This window comes from Eurypyga helias, unplaced genomic scaffold, assembly GCF_000690775.1.
Source record: "Eurypyga helias isolate BGI_N326 unplaced genomic scaffold, ASM69077v1 scaffold6246, whole genome shotgun sequence".
Classification (NCBI taxonomy): Eukaryota; Metazoa; Chordata; class Aves; order Eurypygiformes; family Eurypygidae; genus Eurypyga; species Eurypyga helias.
This window is the reverse complement of record NW_010257181.1, coordinates 7,982-31,907: the sequence shown is the minus strand read 5'-3', so window position 1 is coordinate 31,907 and position 23,926 is coordinate 7,982. Positions and strand designations below refer to the sequence as shown.

Below are 23,926 nucleotides of genomic sequence, written 5' to 3'. Positions count from 1 at the left end.
AGCAGGCTCAGGAGGATCTTACTAATGTCTGTAAATACCTGAAGAGAGGATTCAAAGAGGGACCCCCTGCCCCTTTTCAGTGGTGCACAGTGAAAGCATGAGAGGCAAACTGAAATCAGGGATGTTCCACTTGAATAGAGGAAGAAAGTCTTCTACTGTGCATGTGTTTAAACACTGGAGCAGGTCTCTCAGAGAGTTTGTGGGGTCTCCATCCTTGCAGATGTTCAAAACTGTCTTGACATGGTTGTGAGCAGTCTGCTGTAGTTGACCCTGCTCAGAGCAGGGGAGCTGGACAACATAATCCCCAGATGCCCCTTCCCCTGTGTGCTCTTTCATTATTCTGTTTTTAATTCACCCCTGCTCCCTAATGGTGAATTAGCTGGTAAGGCAGTGACGTGCACATTTGGAAACCTACACGTACAGGTTAAAGCCTTATGTTTACATCATATTTCTTTTTTGTACCGTACGGCCCATGCAAAGTACTTACATGTAAGTGCTTCTTGTACAGTGTTTTCACGTTTGCTCTTGATAGTTCTTCTATATGCGGTCACTTCTGACAGGTATATCTGGATCAATATGCCCTGCTACAAGTAGGTGTGGAACAGTGTGGCAGTTTTTAGGTTGGGTTTTTGGGTATGGGGTTTTATTTTTTAATGATCAGTTCTAAGATTTCAGAGCATTAGAAGTGTTCTGGCTTTAATTACAACCAACGACATAGTAGGCTGGACTCACAGTAGATGAAGATGGGTCGTGAAATTATAGCTGACTCCGTTACTGATGAGAAAACTTGAGTCATTTTTTGTCCATTCATTGACCCACATGGATGCTAATGGAAAGGATCTTACATGTACAGGAAAAGAGGGAGACAGAGGCTTATGTTTTAATAAAATTGCAAGTGTTAACTTAGTAACTATCCAGTAATAACTCCTGCAGCTTAAGTTTATTCCTCCTGGGTGGTCTGTTCTCTTTGGTCTAGGGCTAATGGCATTTCATCCCTGTTCTTCAACTTTCTCGGTGTTAAGTACAGAGAGAGCTGTCTCTCTTTAAGAAAAGACGGATCCTCAACCATTTTCATTAAACTTTAATGCCTTCTTCCCAGTTCTGCGTGGGCAGGATCTCTTCGGAGCATCGGGACTGTAGCTCTTCCTCCGGGATACGCTGTCGTGTTGCTTGGCTGCTGCTTTCTGATAGATTCTTACTAGGGTCACAGACTGCTGTTGCATCTTTTTGCTGTCAAATTTTCTCCCTCTTGTAGTTGCCTGCATTCTCACTCATTTGATCAAGATAGTATCAGGGTCATAGGGAAAGGCTTTTTTGCTTTCTCTGCTGTTCGGATGCACCAATGTGATTCCCTGGAGTTCCACCTCGTCTTCATGTAGATTGAGACATTGTTCCTCGTGAGAAGGGAAGGGGAATGGAGCTGCTTGAAGTGAAGACAGTTCTTTTCTGCTCCATGTGTTAACTGCAGTAAAAAATGCTCATTAATTTTAGTTAAAAATGAATATATGAGTGTATTTTCTCTGGTAATCTAATCCCTAAGGGTACTAGAAAAAGGTTGGAGAGAGATGTCATTTAGGTTTGGAGAACAGACACATTAATGTCCCACGGAGTAAACTCTTACATTACTTTGCAGATATGGATGTTAACAGGAGATAAACTGGAGACAGCAACTTGCATTGCAAAAAGTTCTCACTTGGTGTCTAGGACTCAAGATATTCACATTTTCAGACCTGTAAGTATAGTTCCAACTCTTTTGTTGGTTCATCAAAGGACAGCTAATGATGTTGCTTTGATTAGTAGTTGCCTACTTGTTGAAAATTGATGGGTTATTGTACTGAGTGTCATCGTAATGGTCAAGCGGGTAGTACTTAGGTTGTTACTCATGGATGCAGAATTACAAAGCATTGCTTTCCGTTTAAGGTTGGTGGTTCTAGATTTGTTGGTATGCTACAGAAATGCTTGTAGCCATGTTTGGGTGACCCAGGTTCAACGTGTGTTTTACACTCTTCACTTATACAATGGATGTAGTAAGACACCTCTGAATAATGATGGGGAGTGGTCTGTGTGAGGTGCTGTTCCAGGAATTTAGGCTATCTGAACGTGGTTCTTGCTTGTTCTAGCATTTTTATTAATAGAGCTCTTTAGACTCAGGCAGAATTAATCCCAAATTAAACTGTGATGCCAGCATCTTCTGTATAGACATAGTTCAAACCAGTATGAGAAAACTTTATTTTTTTCTGTATCATTTTCTATATCTACTTGCTTTTTATTAACAGATTATTTAAGATAATTGTTAGGAAAATAAACTGAATATATTTTTCTATACATTTGGGTTATATTTGCATAGTATCAACTCTACTGAAGGCAAACAAAAATAGATTTTCCAGACCTTGATTGATGCTGTGTGATCAGACATAATAGTCTGTGTTTGTTCTAAATGAACCACTTGCACCTACAGAAATAATTATATGAATATAATTTACATGTAAATGTAGTTTCTTCTGAAGCATCAAATGGCAAATTAGGCCCTGCAGACTACTATTTGCAATTAAATTATTAATGCTTCTGATAAAACTTCAGATCAATTTTTGTTGACCTTTTTGTGTTGGAAATTAAGTTTTCCTGAGCAAAATCTATTTAGTTGAATCAGATTTTTATTTTCATTACCTCAACTGGTAATAAGAGATCAGCATAAAACTGTGTTAACTTAGAGTACACAAAATTTTAAATTAGTTAGAAAATGGATTTATACAGAATTACTTCCGTGGGTGTATTTGTTGCAAGAAAATAAGTACTAGATTAATGTAAGAAAATTCCAAGCACTTTAACACTTCTGTTGTAGTTACAAATTAGTAAATTTTTAAAAATTTACTACTTTGGCTTCCCCAAAAGATGCTTTTTATTGTAAAATAAATGTTTTATTTTATTTGTTTAGTGCTCTTCCATTTTATTCTTAGAAGTCTCAGCGTCTTCATTTTGTAATGAAATTAACTGATACATTGTTCTGGAGGTATTTACAAATTAAAAAAAAATGCCTCTGTTAAGTGAAAGGTAGAACAGGCAGGCAGTTACTGCTCATCAGCGTGTGCTAAATGCTGACATCTCAATCTCTCTAATGCAGAAAGATTATAATGGGCCAATGTAATCTGTGGTTTCCAACTATTGGCAGACAAAGAGCTTTCTCTTTGCATGATTGATTGTGGGAAAGGAGGAAGAAATTCTGCACCGGGGCACATGTGTAGTTTTTTCTGTTTGCAGGTACTTTTTAACGTAACTCAGATTTTGTGTAGCAGGGGCCATCTGGAAAGAGAAAGGTCTTTGAACTGCATCTGCTTCTGAGTAGTAGTGGTGAAAGAAAAACTTCACATTCAGTGTAATTAAGACTCATCTATTTTAAAAATTATTAAATCAAAATGCTGACATAGCCAGAATTAGACGTGTAATCAGAGTTTGTGTTTCATTCTGCGTTTGGAACTTCGTTTATGCATGCCATCTCTAAAATACATTGATCTTTATTGGGGAAAAAAATAAAATTGTGAGTCTCTTCAAAATCATTACGTAAATGAAAAATCCATGATGTAGTTCTTTTGTATTATGCCACTGGATCCTGCTTGCATACTCATGCAAGATCCAGAAAGATTAGTGCTGGTGAGCATTTTTATGTGCCTTTTCACATCTGTGTCTACTCTCCCAAACAGAAGGAACCGGTAGTAGGAATGTTTTGCATTATGCTAAGAACAAATTTTACTGGTTAATAAACAAATGTTTGGGGGTTTGCTTGGCATTTTGTCCATTTTTTTTCTCCAGCCCTGCCAGGATTGGAAAGACTCAGGTCAGCTTCAACTTAAGATATTTTGGTGTCATTAAGTCATTAATTTTTTAGCCCTGGTCTACTTTGATGAGGACCCAGTTAAGCTGACAACATAGAATTTTCCTTGTTTGTGGATTACTTTTTCACTCCATAAGATTTGAAGCTTAGTCACATCCCATGGATACTGAGCTTGCACTGGGATAAAACACTTGGTGAAGAACCAAGACCTTCTGGGTGCGAGTTCTCAAAACATAATTTATTTAGGAAGGGGTTTTTTTAAGGATATATCAGAATCTTCTAAGTGAGAGTGGCTTTTTTTGAAGGTTACCACTCGAGGAGAGGCTCACTTAGAACTAAATGCCTTTAGGAGGAAGCATGACTGTGCCTTGGTGATATCTGGGGACTCACTTGAGGTAAGAATTTGTTTTCTGTCAAATATCGTTTATCTGTATGCTTATGTTAAAGAAGTAAAGTATTGGCGTCTTCATGCTCCTAAACCTTTTTCCAGTATTTGCCCATTTGCCAGGCTGGACGAGGCTTGGAGCAACCTGGTCTAGTGGAAGGTGTCCCTGCCCATGGCAGGGGGTTGGAACTGGATGATCTTTAAGGTCCCTTCCAACCCAAACCATTCTATGATTCTATATTAAGTTGTTTTTCACTGAGTGCTAATTAGAGGATATATATGTTCCAGATGGGCAAATGTTACAGGTTCTCTGGTCTCCTCTATAGTAACAGAATGGAATGTGTTCTCACCGTGCCTTAGTATCGTCTCTCCTCTCAACCCCAAAGTGTGTTGGCTCTGTAAATGAAACACAGTGTCAGTTGAAAATAATAAAGCCACAGCCAGGAGAACGTGGCTTTTTTCTCTGAGCGGGATATTGTGCAAGCAGCACTTCATAAAAGAATTCTTTATGCTGTGTTTTTGTGCTAGACTACATGGAGTAGCATTTAATCATCAGTAAATGTGAGGGTTTTTTTTTTCTTTAGGTTTGTCTGAAGTATTATGAGCATGAATTCGTAGAGTTGGCTTGTCAGTGTCCTGCTGTAGTGTGCTGCCGCTGCTCTCCTACCCAAAAAGCTCATATTGTGAAACTGTTACAGCACCACACTGGAAAACGCACGTGTGCAATAGGTAACTGTTGGCATGATCTTCGTTTACACTGGCTAAAACCTCTAATAAACTTAAGCGGTAGATGGCACCATTGAGAAATAGTTGAAACGAAACCCAAGAGGCTTCTTTATCGACAGCCAGGTATTACGTAGCTGTAGCAGAAACTGCCAGTCCATGAGAACAGTGTGGTTATCTTCTTTATTCCACAGAAAAGTCTTGATTGCTGAAGTAATTAATCATAATCCATAGATTAATGGTAAGAATTTAAAGGTATATAAGAGGTTTCTAAAATACTGTAAGGCCAGGAGAGTACAACCTCTGAAGACCTGAACATTGCAGTGACATTTTCCAGGTGATGGAGGAAATGATGTCAGCATGATCCAAGCAGCAGACTGTGGAATTGGAATTGAAGGCAAGGTAATGTTAGCAGTTTTATTGTCAAATATGTGCCAGACAGTATTATAAGTAACATGGGATTTAGAAGCTTTATTGTTAAACAGTAGCAAATTGATCATTTCTAATTAAAGTCTGCCGTGAGATGATAAACATGCTTAGTCTGTGAAATGATATATTCTTGGCTTCTATGTCCTCTGCTTTATCTTCTTAAATGCAAACAGCGAGAAAAGCAGAAAACACTACAGTTATTTCTGTGTAGCATTTATCTGAAAGAAGGCAGGATAGGTGATTAAACTTACTTGTTGCAACCACTGCATCTTAGAATATGCACAGAAAATTGTCCTTTTTGTCTCATTGCAGAGTTGATTTCTGAAGCAGGAGCAAACTTGACTTTTAAAATGAATTACCACTTAGAATTTTGAAATTTGAAATGCATGTTTTACACTGGGTTTCATATTTGGAATCTTTTTGGTTTGTTCTAGGAGGGAAAACAAGCTTCCCTAGCAGCCGACTTTTCCATCACACAGTTTAAACACATAGGTAGGCTGTTGATGGTACATGGTCGAAACAGTTACAAAAGATCAGCAGCACTTGGTCAATTTGTCATGCACCGAGGCCTTATTATTTCAACTATGCAGGTATTTAAAACTTTGGGGTTTTAATAGTTAAAAAACACTGTCTGTCTTTGAAATGTCATAAAATCTTCATCAACCAGTATTATTATTTTATTCTTTATTTTGTAACGTTTCATATATAATTACATTAAATAATTATCTTCCTTTTGTAGGCTGTATTTTCATCAGTCTTCTATTTTGCATCTGTTCCCTTGTACCAAGGATTCCTAATGGTAGGGTAAGTCAAAACCAACAGTCACGATATCTGGTAATAAATACAACAAACTGACTTGTTAAGTAACATCACATAGTTGGTGTCTGCTATGTTTTCCATACCTTTGTCCATACATTTTCCATACATTTGGTATGGCACCAAGACCTGGCATGAGCCTGCAAAGAAAAGTCAGGTTAGGTTGGATATGCACTGTATGAGGGGGGAAGCCTCATTATCAGCTCTCTGAAGAGAGGCATCTGCATAGCCTTAGAAGAAGATACCATATAATGTTTCTTACATACGGGGTGAAAACAACAGCGGAAGTTTCCCAAACAAATTGCAGCTGCTACACCGGTTGCCATACAGGCCTCGGTGAGAATCACAGCTTTTTGTGTTAAAAACAGAGCTGAAGCTGTTTTTCCTCCGAGAGCACACTACCCAAGTGGGGCACGCGGAGTTGCATTCAGGTGCAGGATGAGGAGCGCTCTGGTCTTGCTGCAGAAGTTGCTTTAGCAATAGGGTTCCCCAAGCTGTACAGTGAGGGATGTGCATATATTCATGTGTGACTCTGCTCTCAGCCCCTTCTGTGCTAAGAGCTGCTTTTTATACTCCTCGTAAACAGTAACAATTTAAATCACTAGTTACTTAAGTCATAGTCAAATGAGGGTCTGATTACACCAGACTCTGCAGAGGCAAGCAGTAGACCTCTCCGAAATGGTTGTAAATAGTTGTATGCACTTCTGTAGACGTTAACACTGACGTGTACGTTTGGCATGTGCATACTAAAATCCAAAGCCACCTACTGAGCTGTTGAGGCTTCTGCTCACCCACCTGCCTGTACCATGACGTCTGGAAAACAGTGTTGGTGTTTTATGTAGTTTTCATGCCAAAGTCTGGGAGTGAATTTAAATGTCAGGTCTTTGAACTGGTTGCCTAAAGTGAAAACACAGCAAGTGTGGTAACAGGAGATAAGTTTGGGCTATATACGTAGAAGAGAGAAATAATTGACTGGTTTTGAATTTATAAAAGTTGAGTAATTTCTCACGACTGACTGCTCTCAGAAGCAGAAGAGCAGGTTGCATTTGGAAAGCTGTATTGCTAAGCTGTCTCAGCACTAAGTAGAAGAAACGATTTAATTCGACTTACACAGAAAGAGTAATCGAACTTGGTAGATCAGTTTAAAATCGTATCATACAGAAACGTCAATTTATGTGCTTTCCTTTCACCTAGGTATGCAACCATATATACTATGTTTCCAGTTTTCTCTCTAGTATTGGATCAGGATGTGAAGCCAGAAATGGCATTGCTGTATCCAGAACTTTATAAGGATCTCACAAAGGTATGAGTGTCCTCGGTGCTCGGATATGAACAAATGCCAAAATCTCCAGTGTGCAAAACTGGGAATTCTTACAGTCATTCTCTTAAGGTATTCTGTGCAAGACAGATGCACAGCTAATGTAACACAGACCTTTGTACTGTGAATATAATCCATGGTACCAAACGCTTCATAGAATCACTGGGTTGGAAAAGACCTTAGAGATCATCCAGTCCAACTGTATCTGTCCGCCACTAAACCATATCTTTCAGCACCTCATCCACCCGTCTCTTAAACACATCCAGGGATGGTGACTCCACCACCTCCCCGGGCAGCCTGTTCCAGTGTGTGATAACCCTGTCGGTGAAGAACTTCTTCCTTACATCCAATCTAAACCTCCCCTGGCGCAGCTTGAGACCATTCCCCCTCGTCCGATCATCTGTCATTAGGGAGAAGAGACCAACACCCACTTCTCCACAACCTCCTTTCAGGTAGTTGTAGGCAGTGAGCAGGTCTCCTCTCAGCCTCCTCTTCTCAAGGCTAAACAAGCCCAGTTCCCTCAGTCGCTCCTCATCAGACATATTCTCCAGACCCTTCACCAGTTTTGTGGCCCTTCTCTGGACACGCTCCAGGACCTCAATGTCTTTCTTGTAGTGAGGGGCCCAAAACTGAACACAGTACTCCAGGTGCAGCCTCACCAGTGCTGAGTACAGGGGGAGAATCACATCCCTGAACCTGCTGGCCACGCTGGTTTTGGCCAGTTTTTGGCTTCACTCAGTTTCATACATTTCTGAAGTCACCAGTGGTTGGACTGAAATGATTCGGATATGAGGGCACTCTGATGTAAAAGTTGGTTTCAGTCTGGCCCCAGGACCTCTGATCTGGGGTGATTTATGCTTACTTTTTCACAGGTCCTTTTTAACTGGTAGATTGATATCTAGATTGTTATTTTTTTTTCCCCTCAAACCCCCAGAAATTTGACCTCTCCAAAAGTTGGCTTTCTTTAAATAACAGCCGTTGACAACTGAAACGTCTTAACTGAATCAACTGTCAATACCGCCTACTGTGTGTTTGCACATACCTGCAATCAATAAAAGTGTATGATTTCTTTACCAACAAAAGTGAAGCAAATCTCAAGATTCTGTTTTCATTAAGTTTTTTGAAAAGTACTTCTGCTCCATGTTAAAATTCCAGCTAGAAAAGTTATGAACGAAGGAAGAAGCAGGTAGCCTTTTTGAGGACGGTAGATGCTATGAAGACGTGTCTAAAAGCAGACTGAGGTTGAAGAAGGTCCAAACTTTTCAACAGCCTTTGTCTTTTTAATCATATTAAATTATCCGTTAGTTTTATTAGTCGGGAGAATTTTTCCCCTCTCTTGGAGATCTTGAGTCTCTCTTTTCTTCAGAATCTTTAAAGTTTCTTTGTGATGTTTCAGCCAATGATTAATCTCAAGAAAGTGTTAGCTTCACACCTGCTGATGGCAGTTGTGAGCTTGCCTGTGGAAACCTGTTGAGGGAACTTGGAAGCGCCTTATTTCCAATGGTAGAAATGAACCTGCACTTGGAAACTGTGCAGGATGGGTAGAATACAGGCTAAGTTTTTTGTTCAGCCTGAAATAAGAGTTCTTGAAGATGATAAATCACTGGCTCACCCAGCTTATATTGTATCTCTTTGAATATTAAATAAGTAGAACCCAAATAATTCTCTGCCAAAGAAAAAAAGAGAACGTGGATAAACTAGAGAGTACGGTTCAGTGCGTTGTGTGGGGCAGATATGATCAGGGAAAGATTGTGGGTGAGTAGCACAAAAATTTGTTTGTGCTTTACACAAGCTACATCTGACTTCACTGTTACAAGGAAATATTTCTGTGGGTGTTTATTACAACATTTAGGATCATGCTGCCTTTGTCGCTACACTATGAAGCCTATGTAATTCTTCACATAATTTTCAAATTGTGGCCTCTAAATGCGAGTCTCTACCAAGGCCATTCAGTTAGGGTTATTATTTTCATCCTTTTAAATGTGCATCCTTTCGGTTCTGCAGTTCTGACATCAGTACCCTCACAGAATGCAAGCCATCCGCACATGTGCAGTATTTATTCTTTGGTTTATGAATGTATTTCAATTTGTAACACTTACAGTCAGAAGAAGATTTAAAATGTATTTGGGAATAATTACTTGCTGAAAACTTAGAGTAGTCGTATGTTTATTGTGTGAATGCAAATAGACAGTTTATCCAACATTCGGAAGTGACTGCTTACTACAGTTTTGCTTGAGAATTAGCTACGGAGTCCTATTTTTCTTGAAGAGTACTTTTTACAAAAGAGACATAAAAAGCATTTTGAATAATTACAGTAAAATTAGTTTATTTTTTATCCCTCTGAAAACCAGCCAGAGTATCACAAGCTGAAAGTGTCTTTGCTGCTTAAGGTGTTAACTGTCCTACCCCCAAATTTAGACTTCGTGCGATTTCTGTACAAGTTTGCAATGAAGAATCATTAAAGAAATATAGAAGCTTTTTAGCCTATATCACTTCAGAGCCTGATTATTTCAATTGTAAAATGTTTCTCTAGTGATTGACTATTAAAAACATCTGAACTGTGTAGATTCATGGGTTTTTAAAATTGTATTTAACTGTCCTCTCACTTGTTTCCCTTAGGGAAGATCTTTGTCATTTAAGACCTTCCTCATCTGGGTTTTAATCAGTATTTACCAAGGTAGGAGACAATCCTAATATTGCTGAACTCAGAATTTTTTTTGTCTGTTATTATTCGTATTGTTTTCCAGCTGCAGGTTGAATTCCTAATGCTTAACATTTCATCAGCAGTTATATATATATGATTTTCTGTGTATCTCATAGGTCGATACTCCTGTACTGTGACAGGCCTATTCAAAACATGGTGTGGATTGGTATTTTTATTGATATATGTCACCTAAAAAAAGGACACATTTTAATTAAATGCTAATCCAGAAAAATTTTAATGAGTGCTTATCACACTGCATATATTTAAACAGTAGTTTCCTTGCATGGAATGACAGACGTACTGTTCAAGAACTCTGAATTATGTAATCAGTTACAAGTAATTACACTTTCAACAATATCTCATGTATTTGTAGCACTTGACAAAATTCATCTGATATATTGCACTAAAAGGTGTTTAATTTTCAAATAGTTTTATTTCTTTACAGCTGTGGTTGTTTTCACGTGCACAAAGCACAGTAAATATCACTTCTGTTCTTTTAGAAAGATTAGTGTTGTTACCTTATAAAAAAAATTACTGGGCACGTTTTCATACTGAGCAATCCAGCGCTCAGTGTGCAGTTGTAAAAACTGGTATGCGCACATTTCACCGCACAGTGTATTGTTAACTTTGTGTGCCTTTCCTAGGTGGTATTCTGATGTATGGAGCCCTTCTGCTTTTTGAATCTGAATTTGTACATGTTGTTGCCATTTCCTTCACTGCCCTCATCTTGACTGAGCTCTTGATGGTTGCACTGACCATACGAACCTGGCACTGGTTAATGGTGGTGGCTGAATTCCTCAGTCTTGGCTGCTATGTGGCCTCTCTTGCATTTCTAAATGAATACTTTGGTGAGTAATAGTAAAAGTTTTTTAGCAGAGAACTGTGCTTTATATTTTTAATATGTTTTTTTCTCTCATTTTTTAATTAAGAATAGGTGATGTTCTGCTTTGTGAAATAGACCTTTCTCCCTAAGAAATGTGGCTGAGTTGAAATCGGTCTTAATTATTCTTGGGTTAAAATACTATCTTTATCCTGTTCTCCTAGAGTTTGACAATCTTTCTTCCTGTTAGTTTATCATCTAGATAAATCATGCTTTACTAAAATCATACATGCTTTTCCCATCCTTGATCTGATCTTGACAGTACAAACTGCTTACCTTAAATTGGCTTTGACATTTGCACTCTTGAAATGGGTATGATTTTAAAAAATCAGGATCTTTCACTGACTTGATGAATTATTTTCTATGCCAGACCAAGTGGACCTCATTAGATCTAACCCACATGTTTAAAAGAGCTGAAATATTGCTGGAGTGAGGCAGAAGGCTGTTAGGATAGATACTTTATATAAGAATCAATTTCATAATTACATTAAGCCTCTATTAAGCTTGCATTGCTTTAAACTGCAATATGCCATACTGTGTCTTAAGGTTCTGATTGTTCATCGTTCCCAAGGTAAATGAACACTTTTTAACTGCAAATCTTAACAGTCAAGGATCTGAGCATCAAAATAATACATATTTCTTTTTGTATCAAATTATCCTTCAGTAAAAACAACTGTCTCAGTGTAACTTTTACAGAAATACGCGTAACAATTTTGGTTATACTTCACAAGGAATAGAATCCAGCTCCTTCTTTCTCGGTTTTCCAGGAGCTGACAAGTAAGAAGTTGCACTTCTTCAAATGTCACTTCTCATAGCAGAATTAAGTGTCTTATGGTAGTTTCTAGAAGTCTCATAGTTCTGCTTTCACCCTCTCATGTCTCAGGTGTTCAACACTGGAGTCATGTATTTACATTATAGATATACATTTTTTTTTTTTTAATCAGCAAGTGCTTTGCTGCCTGTCCCAGCTCTTCTGTTACTTCCCAGGTTTCTCAGGAGTCAAATTTTAATGAAGAAACAACACTGCTGGGCTTGGTACTTGCACATTATTTTAGGTTTGCCAAGCTATGGTTTTCCTTTCTCCAGCACTGAAGCACAGACTTTTTATTAAAGATTTTTTAATTGATTGCTGGACCTTTACAGCCAGATTAAAATTAAAGGAACACGCAAGAACAGATACAGGTACTGGGTCTTTAGTCCAAACTTCCAGGATCTTCATAAAGCAGAACTTGCTGCTTCACCTTTGTAAGCCTTTAGTATTGGTGAAAGCCAGTCCTTCCATCCTTTGTGGTGGTTGTTCAGCGAGAATCACCTTTAGGTGGTGGTCACGGACGTGTGAGCACTGCAGGGACTTGGTTTCGTGCGAACCTTTCTGTAAAGGGACGTGCTGTATGGTCCTCGTGTTTGCTGGACAAGGCCAAGCAAGTAAATAAATGGTTGCGTGGCTTCTTGCAGCCTGGGGACTGGATGATGGAAAGACACAGAAGCTAAGGGTACCGGAAAGGCTGTAATTTCACGGCCTTTTGTAAAGATATATGTTACTCTATGTTATTAATCAGTTAATCTGAGAAAATCCTGCTTACTGCTGTACTCTTACTGACAAATCTGTCATATTATAACTGGGGGAGGGAGCCTTTTTATGTGCATCTAGTGTAGCATGAACCTAAGTGATGGTTTACAGTCCGAGGTATAGCACAAGTTCCGTGTATCACAGAAAACAATCCGGCCCAAGAGCGCTTGGGAAATAAACTGCTTCTTTCAGTGATGTTACTTAGAAGCATCATCTTCTCCAAAAGAAATTACATCATACTTATGACAGGGCGCTCAAATTAGAAGGACAAAAATACTTGATAGTGCTCTACAGCTGTCACTGATGGAAGTAAATCAGTTCTTAGTTTTCTGAGTTAATTGCACGCAGTGGTCTTATTGGGCATGTCTCCAACACGTTACATAGGCAGGCTTGGGCTAAAACTGTATTAACAAGTTTATACACTGAAATCTAATATACAGAGTATTTTTGATTAATTAAGGTGGAGCATTAAAGCATTTCTTCACTGCATATTCTGAAGTACGTTTTCATTCATATTAAAACAGAGCTGAAGTTGTTTAGACAGTAAATTATACCTTGAAGTCAAATGTAAGAAAACTGCCTACCCACTTCAAGCTTAAAACATGACCCAATGTATCTATATTTTCAAAATATTTTGGTTTAATTGCTGTTTAAAATATTCTGATTGTCATGGGAAAGGCAATGATATTCCAGTTAATGCTGCTAACATCTCTTTCATTTCCTTTTCTCGTCGCTAACCTGTTTGGGGTTTTTTTACACAACTTTTCTATTTTCTGTAAATCCTTTCATTTTCATTCTCCCTCTTTGTGAAACAGGTATAGGCAGAGTGTCTTTTGGAGCTTTCTTAGGTAGGTGAAGTTTAACTTTCCTTGAAGTTTTTTTTTTTTTAAGTCTAAAAATCATTAAAGGGTAGGAAATTTTTGAATTTGTAAATAATGGGAAAAGATTAAAAACAAACAGAAAACCCAACCAGTTCTTCAGGTTACCTGGATTCTGGGATCTTTCCCTGATAATTAAGTATTGACCTGACCGTTGCAAATATGAGCAAAAAAATTCAGTAGGAAGTGTAGGGTGTCACCATTCTTGTTAATGTTCATCACAAAAAATACCTTTTCACTGTGGCTTATGTCAGTATCACTGCATTGTTTTCCCTTTAAAACTCTGGTCTTTAATCTCTAAGATGAAGAATCATTCTGGTAGTTGTGACTCTTTGAGAGAAAAAGAATCTGATTATGGAATAAAGGATCCAAACTGGTAGAGAATTTCTGGTTGGGAACTTGTATTATAGTCGGTAAAAATGATTCTTCCTAGTATAGAAATAAGTTGGCTTAACTTTTTATTACCAGAAATTCATGCTTTTTAAACTGAGTTTCTATTTACTCTAAAATTATTTCGTGCTGCAAAACAGTGTAAGGACCATAAAGGACATCTGAAGTTCCTGCCTAAAGAAAACAATTGGCAAAACCAAAACGTTAAGCTTAACTTTCTGTTGTTTTGTTAGCTTTTTTTTTTTTTAATTTTGCATGATCTTGAAGAACAGCATAAGTAAGCAACTAGGAGTGTTTTACTGACTTTATGGAAGTTACAGTTTTCATGTTACCAGCTCCCATTACTTATTTTCTGTTTTTGTTTCTGCAGATGTTGCCTTTATCACAACTGTGACCTTCCTGTGGAAAGTGTCAGCAATCACTGTTGTAAGCTGTCTTCCACTTTACATTCTCAAGTACTTGAAGCGCAAATTTTCTCCTCCAAGTTACTCCAAGCTTACCTCGTAAATGTGATTATATTCCTGTGTTTTTTCCCTCACAGCAGTCTGCAGATTGCACATTTACTGTGCTTTAGTGTCTGTGGATTTATGTTGGACTAAAGAAATTTTAAAAAAAAAAAAGTGATAGAGTGAATAGAGCACAAAAAGAGGAGGGAACATTTGACAGGTACAGTAACACAGAAGTACACTAAGACTATCAGAGATAAAATAAATTTTCCTTGTGTTGCCTTTTTTTTAACTTTCAGTTGCTCTGACTTAAAATAAAACTGAATTACCTTTGATTTGACAATGCTTTGGAATGGTTTCATTGCTACTGTAAAGGAGTTTTTTCCTACTATATTAATCTTCTCCAAGTAGAATTTAAAATTTTGTTATTTATTACATAACTTCCCTTCTTTAATTATTACATAACTTCCTAATTCAAGTCCTTTTCTTCAATGATTATGTCTGGAAAAATTCATTCATTCATTCATACTTACTATTACAAACCTGATACCTGTAAATGCCTGTGTCTGTATTAGCAGCTAATGATTATTCCTCATCAGACATTGAGTAATATGCACTATTTGAATTATGTACAGATGTCTGCGTAGCACAGTATTATTTTAGGAGCTGTTGTCCTATTCTGTACTCTCTGTTTCCGGCACCAGTAAATTACAGATCTGTGATGCTGACAGCAGTTCTTTAAATGCACATTACAGCCAGATTGCACAAAAGCTGTTTAAATGATAAATTCTGTACATAATTCCACTGCACATACTGATCTGTACAATTATCAAAGACATGGCTGCTCAGTAAATATGTTTTAAGGTTCTTATTCATTTTGTATTTGTAAAACTGCAAATAGTGTCAAAGTACATTTCTATATATGAGAAGTCCAGTAAACCTTGTATTAGCTAATATGTTTCAATTGCCTTGTAATCTGTTTACTTAGGTTACTCAGGTAAAAGAAAATAAGATGACTACATGGACATTATGTTAGGAAAACCTATCATCTTCCAAGTTGTGAAAGTTATGTTTTTATAGTTTAGTTTGGGTTTAAAAACAAACAAACAAAAAACTGCTCGTTGTAAACTGTAGGGAGTTGAGTCTCTTGGGTGAGTTAGGATACTTTACAGTGGTTGAAGTTGTGTACCAGAGACTCATACTCTGATACAATCTGAAGGGTCCAAATCATGCGTACAGTACTGGAAAGTAGGATGTATTATTTCAGTTTTCCATTGTGATTTAACTTTGCTTTCTCAACAAGTACATATAAAAAATTTGTCATAGTCTATTAGTCAGTGGAAAGGAACAGCATAATTACCCATGCTTTATTTATTAAATATGTATGTGTGTGTTTTTTAAAAACACTTAATATGGATGTCATCTTTGTTTCACTCTCTGCCTTTACAACATAATTCCTTGTTTAGTCTCTTAGAACTTTGTCCTTATGCTGTTGGATGAGTAATGTTTAAGTGACAAATATAACTACTTCCTGGGAGAGCAGAGAAAACTGCTGCAGAGCTGTTTGGACTCCACTTCATTAGTTTTTCTTTTGAAAGGTTTTTTTTTTTTACTAGCTATTTATCTCCTTCTTTTTAATTTTAATTTCTCATTATAAAAGCAATAAAACCTAATTTCTACCAAACATTATTAATGGTATATGTATTAAATAAACTACTGAAGTAGCGTTTCTTTTAATTCCACATCATTGCAGGCTAGTTTGCTCTGTCCCTTTGTAAACTCACTTCTGTGAAACCCCCACAAGGTGTCACTGTTCCTGCGTACTAGCAGCGGCTTTTCTTCATTTTAAGAGGTTTGGCAAGATACTCTTGGTTTTTATTTTTAGTTTAGCGCTGTGATATTTTCGTTGTTGATTTGCTCTAATTTCCTATTTTTCCCCAGTAAGTGTTAATTTGCACGACTCAAGAAAAGCCTCCGGCTCTGAAACATGGATGATGTTTTCTTCAGACCTTTTTTGTCTTACGCATTCTGAGCTCCAAACCATGTGCCTAAGATTCAGTAGATAAGCAGAAACTCTGAGTTGGTCATCCTTCATCTGTACATCACATCTTTGACATGAGGCAGGAAAGGAGAAGAAATCAGACATTAAACTAGCAGTATGAAAGTGATAGTGTTGCTGAAATACAGCTGGGGGGGGGTGCAGTCATACCCCTGCGTACAGAATTTGTAGTGTGAGTACGTTAATCCTCAGCATTGAAACTCTGAGGTTACTGTGATAGCAGATGTATAGACCCTACACACACAATACACGCCCTTCAAGCGTGGAGTCAGTTCTCTAGAGTGCCTGCTTGCTTAGAGTCTTTTCAACGCGCAGCAAAGCTCTAGTTTCAGCTAGCACTTCATTTGGAAGACTGAGGAAGTCTAATTCAGGTTACTTACCTTGCTTTTCAGGTTCAGTCAGTGTAAAACTATGTGTCCCAGGAAAGTCTGCTTTCTGTTCATTCATGTCACTCAGCCACAGCCCTGTAAAGGAGCAGTACTACCCTATCACGGTGGTTTACAGGTCGCGATATCAATGCAGAATTTAAGTATCGTAATAGGACATCTTTCAGTAGAAAGCTGTAATGTGCTGTGGATTTCGGTACGAAGTAAGCTAAATACCGTCACAGTCCCTGGCTCTTAAAACAGACTAGAATGGTAATGTGTCTGGTATGCTGGTAAATAAATTATTTTGTAAGAATCTCATGCTGTTATTCACATCAGTATATGTCAGGAATAAGTCTGAAGCGCCCGGTCAGCTTACATAAACACAGGTTTAGGCCTTGCATCTGAAAGTTACACCCAGAAGGACCTTAGCTTTGATTGGTATTAAATAAACCTTTACTTTTGTGAGCTGCTATGTCAGATATGTATTTCTGAAGTGGTAATCATGTCTCTTTGAAAACTTACTTGGAAAACAGTTTCAGAATTGGGGTAGGATGGAGGAGCATGATGTGAACAGGAAATATGTCTTCACCAAAGTAATACATGTGACAGTGCTGACCTGTTTAGGCCATGCTTGATAAGCGTATGAGCTGAACATCTGCTAGATTTCCTATGTGGTTTGATGAAAGAACACAGGGAAAAGGAGACATCCTGCAAAAAAAAAAGGACTACTGGTAATTATTATATTGGTTTCTTCTGATACTGTTCTCAACTTATGTGTTCATGTAACTGCTGGACAACATTTTACTACACAAGGTATTTGTTTGGAAGTGGAAGAAAAATTAAATACCTGCATACTTAACACTAAATCTGTACTACTATTCCCTGAATGTGAGTGTTTCCGACAGCACTTTTATGTTCAAACTGAGCTTGCTGACGCATACCATCAGAATTCAGCTGTGTGGATGGAATCCCCTGTTTTCTTCCTAAAATTTGAATGGTTTTCCAAGAACATGCCATTGCTTTTGTACGTACATAGGAGGCGTGTATTAACTTGGTGAGCGGCATCCACTTTAGGCAACCTGTGTCCTCCTACCCTGCGACCACAAGGGAGTGCAAGCCTGAACATTTTTCGATCTCCTTTTAAAACAGGTCTGCAAGAGGGTACTCTGCAGTTAGGAACCTTTTCAGACTGGACACCGGTTCTGTAGGTATTTAAGCCAGAATTTTAATATCACGTATGTAGTTAAACAGCTCTTAGTCATGGGAGTCAACTTCTGCAGACAAAAAGATGACTTCTCTACAAATTACTCTTACTTATGTCTGTTTGTGCATGTTAGAGAGTAGGCCTAAGTCTCCATACTCCCCTGCAACCTTACTGCTGTCTCAAGGCATTCAGATTACTTTGAGGAAGAACCAGCCTCGGATCTGCTGGTGAGCTAGGCAGCGCGTTCCTGGGATGATTGTCCATCCCTACACCTCTGGTAGGGTACACCGGAGAGTTTCTTCATCGCTGGAGGTTGGGGCCATTCGTGCCTGATCCACCTTATTTACCTTTCCATATTTACCACGTGGATGATGGAGACTCAGGCCTGAGCAAGGGGTAGCAGTTAGACAGCACAGACTTCCTCAGAGGTTTTGGAGACACGCTGTTAACAAAGATACTCTTCTCCCACTTTTGCAGAGCTCTGTACCCCTAGGTTTTATATTGGCCAGGCAGCTTGAAAGCGGCTTGCATCTGTTCCACGCTCGCATCTCTTCGCCTATCCCAAAGTGTTAGTGGGGCTGCAGCAATCCCTGCAGGGCAGAGGAATGCAGTGTGGAGGGACCACAGGGTCTGGGCAGACAGGGCTCCTTAAAAAGTGACGGCCACAGAAGGGGAGGTGGCTCTGCCACTCTTGCTGCTGGGGCAGAAGCTATTGTAGGTCCTGCTTACTGACATATGTTTGAATTTTAGCTTCCATAGAGTTTCTCCTCATTTTTGCTGGCTAGAAAGGAAAGCATTGGGCCAGCGGTCTCTTGTAACACTTCATTTAATAACCTTTCTGTATCTAGGCTGTTATAACTCAGTTGAAATGTGAAGGCAATCAAAAAAGCCCTTCAATATGTCAGCTCCCTGTAGGGAGGAAAATCAGTACAAGCCAACAAAGACAGCACAGATTGAGCATTGTATGTAAACAAACAGGAGGTGCAATATCCTCAGCTCTCTGTTCAGCGTCGGAATTCCTTCTGTAAACTAAATGCACTTAAAGCAAGAGGCTTCCCAACAAGCGTTAAGTTGGAACAACAGATGCCCTCAGCAGGGTGCGCAGCTGTTAGTGGGAATGGGAGTTCGCTCAGCCAATTGCTAACAAAACCCTTCTCAAATAAGGAATTGCACTGAAAGACCTATTCACCACTTCATGAACCAAAACCATCGTTTTGGTCAAAATGTTTACAACAGAGATTGTGAAAAATGGATGCCTCAAGCGTAACAGTGAGAGGGAGTGCTCCACAGTTGAGTTGGCAAATTCTACTTTATCATCCCATTCCTGGCCAGGTGTTGGCAAAACGGCAGCCAGGATTTCTCCATGTTGTAGCCTCCTCCTGTACTCTTTCAGCTTGAATGTAATGGGCAGTGGTAAACCTCTGAAGTGGGTTTGAGGAGTTCTTGGTCTTTTCCATGACTGACCTATAAGAAAGATCTGGTCTAAGAAGAGGAGATACTATTTTCTGTAACTGTGATGCATGGTAAGTATTTATTATGGCCCTGCTTTTATTCCTTTGGCAGTAAACTGTTTATTTCCTCTTTTTTTGACAAAAGTAGTGAGAATTAAAAGGGCTTTGGTTATAATGTTCATGTAGCTTTAAGCAAGTAGTACACAAAACAGACCATTGTAATTCTTATTTGTAGAATTGCTTCCCATTTTTTCCTGTAATGTACACATCTCTTCTTTTTTTTCCATGGGCCCTCCTGTGTTTTGCTGGGTTTTGCTCCAGGTTCTAAGCTTAAATTTGATTTTGTGAAGTAAACACATGGTGTGTGGATGCAAATTGTAGATAACTACTTCAGAAGTCTGTTGAAAACGAATTCCTGGCCATTTGGGCTGGAAGGCTTGGAGGATGTTAATGGATGAGCAGATCTGTAAGGGATAAGTGCATGTACATGTTTTGTATTCATTGCGGTCACCTACTGCCTAGTTGAAGTAAAGATCTGGGAATTCTGAATCAAGGGAGCTCCCCTCTATACCTCCCGTGCTCAGCAGAGGAAGATGAGCTGTTGTCCCCACCCCCTGCCTGTAATTGCTGGCTGCCCCTTCTTTTGCCATTGAATTCCAAACTCATCTGCAGGAACAGAGCTACCTATACACTTCCTCCCACAGCTTCTGCTTCCCAGAGTACCTTCTCCCTTCATCGCAATGCTGATTCTTTCATGACAATCCTTTGAATTGTCAGTCTGTTGCTTAACTTTCTCCCAGCTGAACGGAGTTTATCCTACCTGTAGGAGGTGACTTTTTCCATCTGAATGTCCTGGGCAATATAGATGACACAGATATGGTTTAGCACATATTTATCCCTATCCAAATGCAACAAAAGCAAATGTAGGCAATCTATAATTTTAAAAAATCAGCAACAGCAAAAATAAACAAAAAAAAACCCAGACAAACATGCACAATTCTATCAAATTCTAGGAAGGAGCTGAAGGGAAACAAGATTTAATGGCTTTGAGACTTTTACCCTACGTTTTCCCTTGCATATAGGTGCCTTTCAATTTTTGGAATAAACTTTTTAATGGGAGAAAATAGTGAAATATTTACTTATTAAAAATAATAATAATATGATTTCTAAAATACCCTAGCTGGAGGCCTTCACATTACCTTTCTACCTGTGTGTGACTAGTTACAATTCTGCTGGGTCCTTTTACATTATTTTTGGTATTAGAATAGATTGAGGGTTGAGAGCGATGAATGCACCTCTGTGCATTTGTTAGGGATTGGATGTTGTAGTGAAGTATACCAGAATTTAAGAAATAAGTATCGTGGAGTGCTCTAAGCTTCTGTATATTGTAGGAGCTTAGAAATAAAGCAGGGGGGGGATCTTATTTAAAAAAAAAAAAAAAAATTCAGGAACATTTTCAGAAAATCAGGCTTTTAAGACAACCCCACACCTGAGTGCCTGCAAGTGCTGCGTGGAATCACATTTTTAGCAACCCATCTCAGAAAACACGCCTGAAAGAAAGGATTTCCAAGGGTCGAAATACCATGCATTGGAAATGCCTCTGGTAATGCCTCTGGCCCTGCTTGCATTGGAAGAGATGGTTCCCAAGCCGGAATGGCCCAGCTGGACTCCGCCAGTAACACCGTGCAGCATCCCTGCTTATTTGCTTGTTGTCGCGTTGCATGTGCATTGTCACGTTTTCCTGGGACCCGCAGCCGTACAGAGGAGCCTCTGTGCTTCGGTCCGGCTGTGCCCACTTGCACCTCGAGGGGATGTGGTGGAAGTTGTTCTAACTGGTATAAGAAGTTCTGCAGTTGTTGAAGCAGTCGGCTTCTGTGTAAAGAGATTTGTGGCGCTGGAAGGGAAGCAAGGCAGAGAAAAATAAGCTACCTCTGTATAACCTGGAGCAGATTTCTTTTGGGGGGGAGTGGGAAGAAAGCCAAGCTGCCGGTCACGTAACCACGCTACTAGCTTACCATCTGTCCAAAAGCAATTACTTGGAATTGGCAGGTGAGGTGGGAGAACGAGGTCATAGCTCAGCTGTAACGCGGCGCCGGCCCGAGTCGCTGATGTAGGATGCAGTAGTGCGGGAGTCTCTCTTCTTGACACGCAGGTAACTCACTTTGCCAGGTCAGACGTACCAACGTGGTGAGGGATGGAGCTCTGCTGCTGGAGAATTGGGGAAAGGGTTCTTAAAGCACAGCCTGCCATGGAGGCAGCATCCTCAGGGCGCGGGAGGGGAGATGTCTGAAACTGCTGAACTTGGCACGTTCTGGTCAGCTACAGGAAATGACTTCAGAGGCAGAAGGCTGGGGGAGAAAACGAGAACGTGTGGGGCAACTTCATTTTGTCTGGGACTCATCCCCTCCACCCTTGCCCCTGCAGGGTGTGGCGCGTTGCCCAGCGAGGAACGCCCAGGCTGCGCTGGGGCGCGGTGTCGGCGCAGCTCTGCGTGGCTCCTGCCTCTGGTTCACCCGTGTGGCAGGAAAGGGTTTACTGTTTGAAGGTGGTGGATTCCTGCTCTTTTTGTTTTACCCTACGCCCGGCTCCTTTGCTGCCTGCTGTAACGAGCAGCGGGAGCTAGTGACTCCCAGTCCATCGGGAAAAATCAGAAGGCTGCTTGCAGTTCCCTTGAAGGAGCCCTGCAGCAGTTGCGCGGGGTCTGTCTGCCTGGCGCTGCCTTGCCCAGCGCTTGGCGTGGCGGTGCATCCCCTGAGCACGACGTGCTGCTCTGACACGGGCGGAAGCCCGACCCTGCGCTCACAGCAAGTCGCTTGGAGCCACCCTGGGGACATCAGGGGGTCTCGCTCGTGAGCTGGTCTTCCAGCGAGCCATCTTCTAGCGCATTTCGCTGCCCTAGCTGTTCCTCGGCACCTTCCTACCATTCCCGCTCGTGTTCTCCCCCTCTGAGTAACCTGCGTGTCCAGGGCCTCTGAAATTGCAGCCTGCTGATCTGGTAGCTGTTGACTCAGACGCAGCCGCTCTGTGTGTTGGTCAGGGCTGGTGACGGCCGTCAAGATTTCATTTGTGCGCGCTGCATTTATTTTTAAAGATGGGACACAAATTCCGTGAGAGACTCACTCGTCCGGTGATCATGTGAGGAGGGTGACTGAGCAGCTGCTCGGGGCTGAGCTGCTTTTCGGCAAGATGAATTCAGCACGTGTGCTGCCGGTTCAGCGAAGGGAGAAATTCGGGGGGAAGGCACCAGATAAAGAGCCCTTCAACAACTCAGAAACATGAAAGACAAAGGTCTCTCTACGGTCTTGTTCCCTGCCAGTCCTACTTGAGTCCCAGACATCTCCCAGCTTCTGCTTTTCATCCTTGCTTTTCTGGTTTGATACCTTTCCAAGGCATAAAAACTGTGGGAACTTCATCTTTTCTTAAAAAACAGGAGCTGCTTGTGAGTCTGGCATACAGCAGCGTTCATCAGCTTCATTTTAGGCAAATTTCAATGAGAATACCAAAACTGGAGGGCAGAACTAAGAACTTAGGGGACGTGGGATGGGTGAAGGGGAAAGACGAATAATTTCCACGTTGTTGTCCATACAGCCATTTCTGTTTCCAGTTAGAGGGAGGTCTCCACCGGAAGCGACTGGTGATTTTAAATGCTACTGGGTTTAAGATGTTTGCGTTGTGAGTAGGAGCCTGTTTTCCAAAAAATGACGAGTACTCACTGTACAAACCCTCAGTCTCTTGCTAGATCTCCAGCTGGTCAGCCCAAATGATCAGTCAGAATAAGAAGAGAAGCAACAAATAGATAATTGTTACTGGTATCACATTATGGGCCCTGAGCAGGGTGCCACAGAAGACCATACAGACAATATTCAGAGAGAGGGAAAGAGCCCTGTTGCCCATTAATTAAGAGATTAAAAAGGGAAGTTTTTTCATCGCTGAGAATGGATGGAAATGAGGAAAGATTACAACAACAGTGAGATGGGGGTAGAACCAGTGTTTAAGGAGAAAGGTCCTCCTCTGAGTGACTTGGGAGGAAAGAAAAGGTACCTTTTCAAGGTGGCAAACCTGCAAACTTAAAGTCTTGGGTATCTGGGGACTTGATGGTGTCACTTACATAGAGATTGAAGGAAGGACTTCACTTTTTACGTGAGACTTAATCATCCCACTTTTCTTTGATTGAGACTTCACCCCAGAGATTGCTTCACTTGCGGGTTTGGGGGTTTTTTTTTCATTAAAATACAGTGTGATTTTCATCAGGGAATATTTTGCTATATTCAGGAGTGGTCATTCTAGAAGTTAGTTGGTTAACTTCAGTGTCATTCCATGCCTGCAGCTCAATTTTCTTCTCATCCTCCTGATTACTGATTACATATTACTTATGCAAATATGTGCATGTGCTGGGTTCAGCCAGGAAAGAGTTAACTCCCTTTACCCTGGCTGCTGTGAAGCTGTTCCTGGCTGCAGAGAGCAGCACTGATCAGG

The 23,926-nt window shown here is 40.1% G+C and overlaps 1 protein-coding gene across 1 annotated transcript in view; it reads left to right on the top strand.

Annotated features, from left to right (window-relative positions):
• Positions 1–14,856, top strand: part of LOC104511342 (probable phospholipid-transporting ATPase IIB) — a gene marked incomplete at its 5' end in the record, with an annotated part of 43,930 nt that extends 29,074 nt beyond the window's left edge. Inside the window, 11 exons of the mRNA XM_010153913.1 lie at positions 1,634–1,732; positions 4,135–4,224; positions 4,799–4,943; positions 5,275–5,339; positions 5,801–5,956; positions 6,106–6,170; positions 7,377–7,485; positions 10,120–10,177; positions 10,849–11,052; positions 13,470–13,502; positions 14,293–14,856. Coding sequence (XP_010152215.1) covers positions 1,634–1,732; positions 4,135–4,224; positions 4,799–4,943; positions 5,275–5,339; positions 5,801–5,956; positions 6,106–6,170; positions 7,377–7,485; positions 10,120–10,177; positions 10,849–11,052; positions 13,470–13,502; positions 14,293–14,429 — 1,161 coding nt within the window. The remainder of the gene's footprint in view (positions 1–1,633; positions 1,733–4,134; positions 4,225–4,798; positions 4,944–5,274; positions 5,340–5,800; positions 5,957–6,105; positions 6,171–7,376; positions 7,486–10,119; positions 10,178–10,848; positions 11,053–13,469; positions 13,503–14,292) is intronic.
• Between the last annotated feature and the right edge of the window lie 9,070 nt (positions 14,857–23,926).